Consider the following 12,061-nt stretch of genomic DNA (forward strand, 5'->3'; position numbering starts at 1 on the left):
ATATTGTAATAAATCCTGCTGTGCTGATGGAAACTAAGGATACAACAGGAATTCTGACTATCAAACCTGCAACAATGAGATTTCCGTAGATAAAAGAATGGCATTGCCTGTACTTGTTACAGTATAGCAGTCACCACATGACAAATCTGAAAGACTAAGGCTTGCAAAGAATGGTTTACCAGCAGAATGAGCGCTTTTGTTTGTGTGTATGCTCACAATTGCTTAGTTTGTGTAGAGAAAATGGAAAAGTGGTTTAGTTATTGCTCCATTCAGAGTTTCTGTAATTACCTAATATCTCCAGCTGCATGAGTGTCATTTTTGGACTCAGTAGTTTACTGACATACATCACTGTAGATACATGAAGATGCAAAGTATAACTCAGCGTATCCCACTGTCTTATTTATGAACTTTCATTAGTGAGAAAGCAATAAAGTCTTCGTATTAGACTGCAAAAGCAACTTCAGCACTGCTTTCAGAGCGCCAATTGTACACACAGGTCTTGCATGATGTAAAAAACCCCACCATACCAGCTAAATTCTATAAAATATGAAATACTCAATGTTATGAAAAATCTTTAGTGAAAGAATATCCGATTCCTTCTAATAAGTAATGTAAAAACCCTCAGTTGCTCAAAGATAGCTTCAAATAGGTAAAATTTAAATGAGTCTCTTGTGCTAGCTCTTCTACATTACTCAGCGTCAGCCAGCCAACTCGTTTCATCACACACCCTTGTTAGAGTTTTCTCTTTTGAAACCAGCAACAGGAGGGGTTTCAGTTAGTGAGAAGACAGGATTCAGTGAAAATCGTTTCTCTCTCTCTCTCTCTGTGTGTGTGTGTGTGTGTGTGTGTGTGTGTGTGTGTGTGTGTGCTCTATCAGCAGAGAGAGGATGAATGTTCACAGCAGTGTCACACTTTGTGATTTTGCACCATGTCTGGGTTACTTTGAGGCAGTGATGTGTGTCTTTATGACACCGTGATGGGAGCGGTCCTAAATATTTTAACGTATGTGTATGTATTAGTGAGTGGGTCTGAAGTATTTTGGCTACTACTGTTTTTTTTTTTTTTTAGTATATTGGCTTCAAGTGTTAGGTAGAAGCCTGTACCTTTCCTCGCTTGTCCTCAAATATTTTTTAATATATAACTTTATTGCTGTATTTCTGTAAAAGTCTGCAAATCCCATTTTTGTCACCGCCCACTGCAAGTCATTTATTTGACAAGAATTTGGAAGAACATGAAAAAGGGCCTCAGTTAAATCTGTGCTTATCTTTTTTAAAGGCGCAGCGGTGCAGTAATCCCCACTTCTTTTTCCTAAATCCTTTGGACATCAAAATATTCACTGTGTATTTTAGCTATACTGAGATATTTGTAACACTCGTTCTGGGCAGCATAGTTCTGTGTTGCTTGAAATGGTTAGTTTTTTTGACAAGAGGTATGTGATAAAGAAATCACTCTCACTTCAGCTATACTTTTTGTCACTCTGCATTTTCACCCAACTTGTCTATCAGCCAGTCCAAGGTTTTGACTATGCCAAACAGCACCTTGGCCAACAAGGAGGAGATGAGGAAACACTGCCTGTCAGTCAGGATACCTTAGTGATGTCTCTACAAATACGGGACACACCACTTTCACTAGAAAAGGCTCTGCAACAAGATGGAACTGCCAACAAGAAAAGTCTCACCACTGACAAACACAAAAGGTATCACTCACTCTAAATGTTTTTTACCTACGTGACTTGTATTGATCTGAGGTTAAAAAAATGCATGATGTTACTCAGGTGATAGCAATGATTATATGTTCATTAGTTAACAGTTAACTGTTTGCCTACAGATTTTGTGTGTGTGTGTGTGTGTGCAAATAGTCTAAACAAACCCCCCAAAATACTTGAAAACTTGCCTGTGACATGTTAATTAAAAATTGTGTCATAATTGTTTCAGAGTGTAGTGCAAGCACAATAAGCAGAAATGGACCATGCAAACTGAAGTGTTTTGGCAGTTAGACTGATTAGAAGTGACATCATAAAGCAGAGTCCAGTGACAGTAGGAGACAGTGACAGGACCCCCTGGAGCCTTGAAGCTGGTGGTGGAGCAGAGTAAGCAGATGGCTGATGGAGATTTTGAATGAGACGTCTTGGACATTACAAATGAGGTGGAGATGGAGAGGAAGAGAAGGGATGTATGATGATTTTCAAGGCGGGATTTAAAGAACAAGGAGTGGGAGCTGATTGGCTTAGAGAAAGCAAACAGAAACAGAACATAAAAATAGACCTGAGGGAATAGCACAGCTCTGTTCATCACAGTCCTCTTGAACCTTGTATCCCTACTATCAGTAGTAATGACTTAATGAGCTCCTTTACAAATAAAGTTCTGACCAGTAAGAAAAGAAGAAAAAACCTAGCCTCCATACAGAGCTGGCAGATGTATGATCAAGTAGAGCAGCTTTAGAAACGGCTGATCTTTATTCAGTTTGTTTTTCTTGGCATTAGCTTTGAGAATAACTACTATGACACTAGACATTAAAGGAAATGCATTGTGCTGGTTTCAGTCACGCTTATCCAATAAATCCTTATTTGTTCATATAACTAATGAGTCTTCCTCACACACAGATGATCATGGAGATCCACAGGGTTCTGTGCTAGGCCTGATGCTTTTCACAAAAGAATAAAAAATAAAATAAATAAAGTTTTTACAGGCCATAGCTTTAGCTATCATCTGTTAGTGATTTAAACCAAGAACTCTGAGGACATAAATCATGATCCGATATGATGATGGTGCTGAGGAAACGTCTCATCACATAAGGTTAAAACAAAGCTACAACAAAACTCAACCTCCCAGCTGTCTGAGTTGTATACTTCAGTCAGCATGCTGATGTTTGTAAAGCAGGGGTATCAAACTCAATTTCACTAGGACCAGCCTGGGAAATGAGAGCACTAACATGGTTTTATTTAATCAAAAATAATAAAAAATATCCTGAATTATATTGTTGTTTATGTCCCGTAGAGCTTTCTTATACATAAATTGTTCCACAGAAAGCCCCTAAAACTTCCACATGTTGCCTAACCATCATTTGTTTAGTCAAACAAACTACATTCTGGTGTGAGTCACTTAATAAGGAAGAGACATCCTGATAAAAGCAAAATAATTTAACCTTTTTTTGTGCACATATTTTTACAAGTGTAGTATTGTCTTTTTCACAGACCTCGACATGACAGCTCAGTAGCTGCGTGTGAATATCCTCCACTAATGGGCTTGTATTTTCTATTATGAAGCTTGCCTTTACAGCTCCATCACTTTGGGATTTGGCTTGTAAAATCACATTTTTGTAGCTGCCTGCGTCTTTTTAGGCAGTGACTTTTTGAAGCCTCTATACTCTCTACATGGCTCTGTAACTTTGCTGGCATGTGGTTTCAAAATGACAATAGAAGTATATGAGATTGTTTCTTGGGAAATGGATGCACATGGTCCTCTCTTTATGCTCAGCGAAGACATCTGTTGTACTACACAACTGTCTATCTTCAGCATTGGATTTGCATCTTTGTGATATAGGTTAAGGTTGTTAGCTTGTACATAAACTAAAAGGTGGGCCAGATGAAAATTTGTGAAGGGTTGGATTTTGAGTTTTACGTGTTTCCTAGATAAATAATTTAATTGATTTTTTTTTTACAATATATGTGTTATCACACGAGATCACTACTCATGTGCAAAGTGCCTGAATTATATAAAGAAAGGCAGGATGATAAAACATACATTTTCCTGTCCTATACTCTGTCCTCATTTTACTCCAGTGCTGAGCGATAGGCAGCTATAAGCAGAGTTCTCTGCATGGGCAGGTGAAATTGACCTTTTCCCCCATCTGACAGTCAGTCGCGCTGACTCGGTAATTAATTGCCATGTTAAATCATGCTAAATTATTTAATCAGGGAATGCAAAAGGGCATAATATTTCAAGGCCATGCAAGATAATGATATCGAACAAAATTTATGTAATAGAAAAGGGAATCTATGGACTAGTGGTCCTGCTGTAATGATTTTAAACACTCCTGAGGCAGCAAAAGTTTTTAATTTGTTATTCATCAAGATACTAATGAATAACAAAAAGCTATTAAAGTCTTCATATGTCATCATTAAGTAGATTTTCCTGGTTTTTAACCAGCTATATGCACTTATCCTAAGACGTACCAAGCCTATGATTTACCTTTTTCCACCCTGCGGTCTGTCCTCGCTTCATCTGTTATAAAACAAAGCCTGGCTCCAAGTTTTCAGAGCACAGAACATTTGCTGTAGAGGTTAGTTTGGAATTCTTGTAGCATTTTTTTTTTTCATTCATTCATTTCTGTTGCAAATTTGGTAGTGTTTTGCCTGGTCGGTTCAGAATACAACAAAGAAGGGCGAGCCATGCTGAAGCAATTTCAGCCATGTCAGCATTTATTAATAGCAGCTCAACAAATATAAACCAAACGAACAAATGAAGGTGGCCACCCAGGAGAATAGCTGAAAATCAATCAAATCATAGCAAATGTAAATCTTGCTGGGTGGCTAAAAGGCACCAGCCTTCAAGGTGGGAGGAGAGAGAACCACGGTCAGAGAAAAGAAGCTTATACAGACTCCTGATCACGTGAATTCAGTCTGTGAGTGCGAAAACAGAGTCAGGGATTTGTATCAGAAATAAAAAGGAGGAAGCAGAAAGCAGGCCAAACAGCAACTATTGACGCAAGGCCATCACACTAATTGGTTTTAAAAACAGTTCCAATAACATCAGTGTCAGTGACTCATTTTTATAAGACTATTATACTCTCCAATTTCTAAATTTGATTAGGCAGACGTAAAACTGCCAGTATTAATTAAAATCCTGCTATTATTATTACTATGGTGCCAAAATACAGGAAGCATGTGCTTCAAGATTTTTCCCAAGTGTCACTTATCCAGAGAGCTCAAGGTTGTTCATTTTTGTTTACTGTTTGGTAACGTCAAAAAATAACCTTTAGTTTTAGCTTTTTCATAAATATAGACACATCAATAATGTAAACCGATAGACAAGGAATACTGTGGTTTGACTTACTTTGCCATCCTGTTAATTTAGCTCATCCAAAAGAATGGCTTATGGGATATCGAAGCATCCATCGATGGTCTGTTAGCTCGATTATCTCTTCTGCAATGCCACAATTCAAGTATTGGTTAGATTTTAGTGAAGTTTGTACACAATGATCTGCTAATGGGGCTTCACCGAAACTTCCCAAGGTTATGGTCATATTTGTAATTTCACTGGTGCTTTTTCCACTTTTACAAGAATTGCTACTTAAGTTTTTGCAGATATAACTGTTTGTGAACCTCCGTGGATTTTAGATGTCATTAGTTTGTGTAATTCAGCCAACGAATGACAAGAAGCAACATAACATTCTTCTGTACTTCATCTATTATATTAACCTGTCAATTGTGATTGATCATGAGCCGGATGAGCTATTTTCTGATTGACTTTCCATTCAGTATAACAAGAGAGTGGAATATTAGATATACTTTAAACTTAGATTAAAGGGGGTAAAATGCCACACTGTTGCATTTCAAAAAATTGTTATCATGCATCAACTAATACACATAGCTTGTAAAAACCAAAACGTTTTTTTTGTCAACATCTAAAATCATGTCATTTAATTTTATTTTAATTTTATTACATGATTATGTGCATCCGTGTATAGTGTATCTCTAATAGCCTTAAACCTAAAACTCTCTCACACCGACAGGGTAACCACAATCTGTCCACCTCTATAAATTTTTATATGTTTCTATGCAGCCTCAGACTATAGAGTGGGGCTAGCTCTGCAGCACTGCCTCAGTTAGAGCACGGGGAGGGTAGCCACTGTTCCACTGTCTTTCTTTGCTGTTATCAATTTTAGGCAGACAATTAGGGGATAGACCATAGTGCTTTGATGTCACTGTCAGCCTCGTGGTCTTTTGAGCCGAGGCTTGATCGGCTCTAATTCCAAGTAGAGTACGGCGTTTGAAGCGAGTAAAAACAACAGTTTGGATGAAGCAATTGTTTGTCCAGCCTTGCTTCACTCTGGAAATAATCTGACGTGTACTTTGCACATACATCGACACTGCATATGTAGTACAGACACAAAACGGGAAGATAAATGTCCAAAAATCCTTCATATTGCCAATTTTTTTTTAGCAAGAGAATTAGATGATTATTTTGTTATTACATGTTTCAAATATAATAATGGTAGTAAAGTTTTTTGTCAGTAAGATGATTTTTCTATCGTTTGCTTTCATTTTACTGCAAAACGAATGAGTCTCAGTGAACAAAATGAACATACTTGATTGAATACTGTTGATTTCACTGATATACTAAGAGCAGGCAGCATTTGGTGATGATTTTAACATGAGCACACATCTTTTTTATCCTTTTTTTGCTATGCAAAAAAAAAAAAAATACAGTAATAGCACATTGTGGTAACAGGACAAAGGCTTGAGTGAGCGAGAGAGGAAGGTGAGGTTGTTAAAGCGAGGGATGACATAACCTGGCTCTGAGCCCAGCTTCCTGAGAGCTCACCGCCTTTCTTGTTGCTATGGTTACTTGCAGCAAGTTGCCAAGTGAGGATGGTTCCGTCATCAGCAACGAATCAGAGAAGCCCAATTCCGGCAGGGGCCTGACGGTGTCGAAAATCACAGCACAGCAGAAACTGACAAAGGAGGAGACTCGCAAGAGGGACGGTGAGAGTTACACGCTGATGCAAATACAAATAATTTGCTCTATAGCTCCTTTGCGGACGAGGTCAGGTGTATGACAGATGTTTTTCCATTCTCTCCTATGCAAAACACTTGCATAGGAGGGATGTCTACTACATTTCTACTGCGGCTATTTTTACATTCTAAAGTAGGTACCTCTTCAGCAATAAGCATAGATAGATCTGATCAATATTACATGAAACAGAGAGTCTGCTGGAATAATACACCGTGTCAGACTAGCAGATGCTGTGACACACTGACACAAACACATGCTTGAACACATGTATTAATGCAAAACATAAAAAAAAGCCAAACGACCATGTGAAGTCAGCCTTCTCGTGCTCTTTGAGCATTCTGTGCAGTTTATGCGAAATCCATTTAGATGTTGAATTATTTGCTCTTCTATTCTCGTCCACTGAAGCTAAATGTTCTATATGTGGTGGATGTGAGTGAAATTAATCTAATACTCTTTAAATTAGATCAGGGGTGCTCGATTATGATATTCTTAATGCTTAGTTTTGAATAATTCATCAGCTGAGTTAAGGGAAAGCTAGGACTGAATCTAGTTTGTCTGATGCTGAACGAGGAACTAAAGTGCAAAGTCAGTTTTTCTTCATTTATCACAGAGATGCAATGCCACAAGTTTGGAAGTCAAATCTATCTTTGTGATCTATTGTCTCCATCCAAAAACTCGTTTGCTGACACAGACAACTGATGTTTGACATAATCCCAAGTGTCAAGAGGTGACAGGAGCCCTTGGGTGGGCAGGCGGGGGTGGTTATCAGACAGACAGACAAAGAGAGAGTGTGACCGTTTATTCCTCTTTGACTGACAATGTAATGATTAGAGGTATTTGTAGTCTCTTTGTGAGTGAACTCCTTCTCTGTTCTTCAGATCCATATGACACCTCCTCTGGCTCCCTGCAGCTTATCTCCATAAAGCCAGTGGCAGCACAGACCAACTACTCACATCCGGCATCCTCTGACCGCAGCCAGGACTCGGCTATTGTCAATGGAGAGGTGATGCAAATGCACACATCCTCTCAGTTGGATACTTTTTGAACAAAAAAAAAGTGTCATATAAGCTGGAAGACATAGAATTCTGTCCTTGCATACTTCTCTCTTAAGTTTAAAATCGCCAGGAAAAAGTTGGCACAAGGTCACATCTTTCTGTGTGCTACCCACAAATAAGCACATTTTTAATCAACATCAACTTACAGTGAGTCTAAAGAAGAACCTGGAAGTGGATAGTTCAATAATTTATTCTTGGGTTTTAATTTATTTTTCATGTCAGTTGTAATACTGAAGCAACATAATGAATTTTTAATAAGGGTTCATTTTCTATTCACACCTGCCTTCTAAGACAAACCTGTAACTGCATACAGAATAACCTCATGTCTGCATTTGTTCTGATTGTCCTCTGTTCTGCTACATCCTGTGGCCTACCCTCTCTGCAGGTGAACTTGGCACTGAAGCAGAAGTCAGACATTGAACACTACAGGAACAAGCTGAGGCTGAAGGCTAAAAGGAAGGGCTATTATGATTTCCCGTCCACCAATGGCAGCAGCAGTGGCCGGGCTGTGGCACAGAGACAGCGACACGGTCATGAGAGGGCTGCCGATGAGCATGGAAGACCGCTGGAGCCTGATGATGAGCGAGGTTCTACTTATGTCAAGTCTCACAGAAGGTGAGGGGAGAGTAGGGAAGCAGCTGGAAACAAGATTTTACTGACTGTCAACACAAAGAAAGATCCATTCTTGCTTACAAGTTTGACCCACCACATGTATCATGTTCTTCATATTGGTTGATTGGACTTTTAATCATGGACTGCTAGCAATCTCTGCTCACCCCTGCTGTGCCTAATTAGCTTACCTCTATAAGTGAAAGTGCCTCCTCTAATACTGTTATTATCCATTTATGCCATAGTAGGTAGTGGGAGTCCCATTAGGCCTTTCTGATTAGACTGATCCAAATTCAGAGCTTCCCTAATGGAGATAATTCAGGGTTTTGGATGGACCACTATGCTGGTTCTGTCCTGTTTCAACCACACAGATGCACAAAAACATGTGTAGTGTCACGGTCCGCTGTGACGGACCGAGTGGAGAATGCGTGTAATGGACCCAGGTGCGTACACAAGTGAGCAGACGGGAGTGAGTTTTAACAAAAGGCGAGCCTTTAATATGGCTGAAAACAAGGTGTGCAAATACAGCAGGGATGGCGTGGCTAAACAAAAACCTAAACTGAGAACAAACTATGGTGAGGCTATGGCTTGGAAGACAACAGACCAGGCATGGAAACACGGAGGGTGGGAACACAGACGACGCGACACAGACTGTATGAAACACAGAGACTAAATACACATGAGGGATGATCAGGGGAAGTGGATGCACACGGGGAACACAGGTGACACTGATAATCATAACAAGACACGGCAGGAGTGAACGTAACACTGATGGGAGATGGGCAAAGTAAAGCAGGAAGTACACAGAGGTTCAAACAGGAGGAGAGAGAGCACGGGGAGAACGCAGACATAACGGGCTGGGGAAAACATAGAATAAAACACAAAGAGAGACGAGGGCTCATAAATACACAGAGGGGCACACAGGGGGTAAGAGTCACGAAGGGAAAACACATAAGGAACAACGTAACAGATCAACCCAGGAAGCATGGCCTAAATAAAGAACAAAATACAAAAATACATGAAAACTAAGAATACTGGGCCCACATGGCCCAGGATCATGACAGTGTAGTACTTGTACTTTACATTTAGACATCAGAATAACTCACACTCATCTGCTAAGCAGCAATGTTCAAACCAGAAAGTGGGTTTGTGTGTTCACTTGATGACCATTTTACTTTGAAAAAAATAAATCTTTCAAACAATTATTTGAAATCTGTCCCAGAACTTTTCTTTGATATTCTTGGGATTTTCTAACATATCACATCTCATCCCTCTGTTAACATTTCAGGTAGCATGTATACTTTTCCTCGCCCTGTTCATAATGTCTGGCTCAATAAAAACTGTAAGGTTTATTGTCTTCCTTCACCCATCACTACTTGCCACTGCGGGGAAATTAAAACTGAAAGAGTAAATGTTTTAAGTTAATAACAAAACCAGATTTGATTTGCACTGAATCCACTCTTTACTCTAATTGGCAGGCACTCGCAGGTAGGGCAGGCGGCCTATCGAAGCAGACAAAGCTTAAGCAGTCCGAGCCCCGGAGGAACAGAGATGGACCTGCTTGTAATGAGAGAGAGACCCAGGAGAGGCATCCGCAACAGCGGCTATGATGTGAGTTATATTTCAACACCGACCCTGTCTGCCCAACTAGATCATCCAGCTAGCAGTTAAAAGATAACTCTACACAGGTTCAAGTCTATTTTAAAAAATATGCACCAGTTTATTAAAGATTTGGTAATTTTAACTCTTTTTGTTACTCTTGTCCTTGCTGCCTGTGAAGCGATCCTCTGATGGGGAATTAAAATCCACAGGCTTCATTGTGAGTAAAAGATATTTCCACAGTTCAGCTAAAACTATAATGAGGGTTCATCTGTCTGTGTTGGGCAAACAGAATGCATGTCTTTCAAATTTCCAGCTAATTTTAGTGCAAATTTTCCCCTTCGTATTTCTGTAGACATTGTTAAGCTGCTGTGCAGCTGTAGAGGGACACTTAAGACAAGAGGAAATTTTGTACAGACTACCAGCAAATGGGGGAAGAGCAGCTTGACAAGACTAAAGCAGTTTTTCACATTTGGCACTGCAGCCCTGAACCTTTCTCGACATTATCCCGCAGAGCTGTATGCGAGAAGCGCATGTCTGACTCAGTCAGAGAATACAATAGGTAATTACCTGGAGAATTTACATCGGGTGAGTGGACGCCGTGTGTCTTGCCTCCTGCAAGCTCTACCCAGGCAGCACCCTCACCTGAACCAAACAGAGTATTTCCAGAGCTGAGAACGCAGCTTTCCTGTAAGAGAAAGGCTTCAGTTAGACATAGGGATGTGTTAGAACACATTAAAAGGCGTTTCTGCGCAGCCATTTTACACTGAATTGCATTAAGAGATCATATCATGTGGGAGTATAGCATTTGTAAAAGCCTGCTTAAAGACAGAGGAAGATATTTATGTGTAAACTTATTTAACAAAGCATTTTAGCAACACTGAAACAAATGCTGGTATTTATTAAATGTATTAATACGAGGTAATTTGCAACCTGTGTGTAGAAGACTGCACAAGTGACTTTTACTTTTCTGATGTATTACTCTTCAACGGTGCCCGTGTTTCTCATTCATTTTAATAGTAATTAAAGAAAAGGTTGCCTATTTGCACTGAATTAAAAGATCAAAATCAATCCCTGCTGGAGTTCAGCCTTATTCTCTATGCAGCAACAGAGCTAGAAATGAGTTATATTCAACTCAGGTGTGGTTTCAAGTGTGCCCCAGCCTGCTGAAGGTAGAAAAGTGGTTCATTTATAATTAAGAGCTAAGATTTATTGGGTCCTGTCGTTTTGATATATAATGCATCTCAGGAAGACTGGTTTATGTCCCTACTGTTTTATTGGTCCATTATGGTTCTGTGTATGGCTTTTTTCTGTCATGAAGACCAAACACAGGCATGGGAGCTTCTAAGAGCAATCAGGCAGACCATTCCTAAAGAGGGCTTTCATTCTGAGCCAGTGCTGGAAATATTTCTCTGAACTTCCACTGACCTGACAGCCATCTGACTTTTCATGGGAGAAAAATAAAAGGGTCTACTGGCTCTTATAGCTGTAGTTTGGGCGCCTATGTTGAATCTTACTGTTTTATGCAATTCTGTTGCTTTGTCTTCTGTTGCAGGTTCAAATCTGGTCTGGCAGCTTTTTGCTTCCAGTTTAAATAGATCAGGTGTTTGAGATGACTAGCTGGTATCGCAAGCAAAACAGTGTGTTGAAGTCTTTGTTACCAACCTTTCGGCTCTGTTAGAAACATGGCACAATGGCCAGTACAAATTACAAGATCCTTTCTCAGAACTCCTGGCCCTGTACATTACAGAGGGCCTCGTGTAGCTGCAGGCTCCATCATTGCAGATATATTTCTCTGATGTTCTGTGTTGCAAGAGGGGCTGATTTATGAGGTGCACCACACTAGGTCTCCCATGACTAGTCTGTAGTCGCACAGGAAGTAGGACAGCCTCAACTCATATTAATTTATCACTAAGTATGAGGACTGATTTCATGTGGCTAAAGAGAAAGTAAGAAAAGATGGAGGAGATTAAGTCTGGGAGTGGAATACATAGAGTTGAGAGGACAGTGGTTATGTATAAAGTATCAGTGGCCCTTCTCCTAAGCTTACTGTAACCAAAC

At 39.7% G+C, this 12,061-nt stretch overlaps 1 protein-coding gene and 1 long non-coding RNA gene across 6 annotated transcripts in view; one reads left to right on the forward strand and one right to left on the reverse strand.

Moving 5' to 3' along the window:
• Positions 1–12,061, forward strand: part of kiaa1549lb (KIAA1549-like b) — a 59,325-nt gene that overhangs the window by 40,977 nt on the left and 6,287 nt on the right. For 3 of the 5 annotated variants that reach the window (XM_082541679.1, XM_082541682.1, XM_082541681.1), the window contains 6 exons: positions 1,506–1,696; positions 6,576–6,706; positions 7,616–7,740; positions 8,178–8,407; positions 9,880–10,012; positions 10,182–10,220. In XM_082541679.1, coding sequence (XP_082397805.1) covers positions 1,506–1,696; positions 6,576–6,706; positions 7,616–7,740; positions 8,178–8,407; positions 9,880–10,012; positions 10,182–10,220 — 849 coding nt within the window. The remainder of the gene's footprint in view (positions 1–1,505; positions 1,697–6,575; positions 6,707–7,615; positions 7,741–8,177; positions 8,408–9,879; positions 10,013–10,181; positions 10,221–12,061) is intronic. The other 2 variants (XM_082541680.1, XM_082541683.1) reach the window with 1 other exon arrangement.
• The window catches only part of LOC309711606, a 47,083-nt gene that overhangs the window by 15,957 nt on the left and 19,065 nt on the right, over positions 1–12,061 (reverse strand). The window contains exon 2 of the long non-coding RNA XR_014278037.1: positions 10,571–10,688. This is a non-coding gene — a long non-coding RNA (uncharacterized lncRNA). The remainder of the gene's footprint in view (positions 1–10,570; positions 10,689–12,061) is intronic.

Source organism: Aulonocara stuartgranti (assembly GCF_965226115.1).
Source record: "Aulonocara stuartgranti genome assembly, chromosome: 1".
NCBI lineage: Eukaryota > Metazoa > Chordata > Actinopteri > Cichliformes > Cichlidae > Aulonocara > Aulonocara stuartgranti.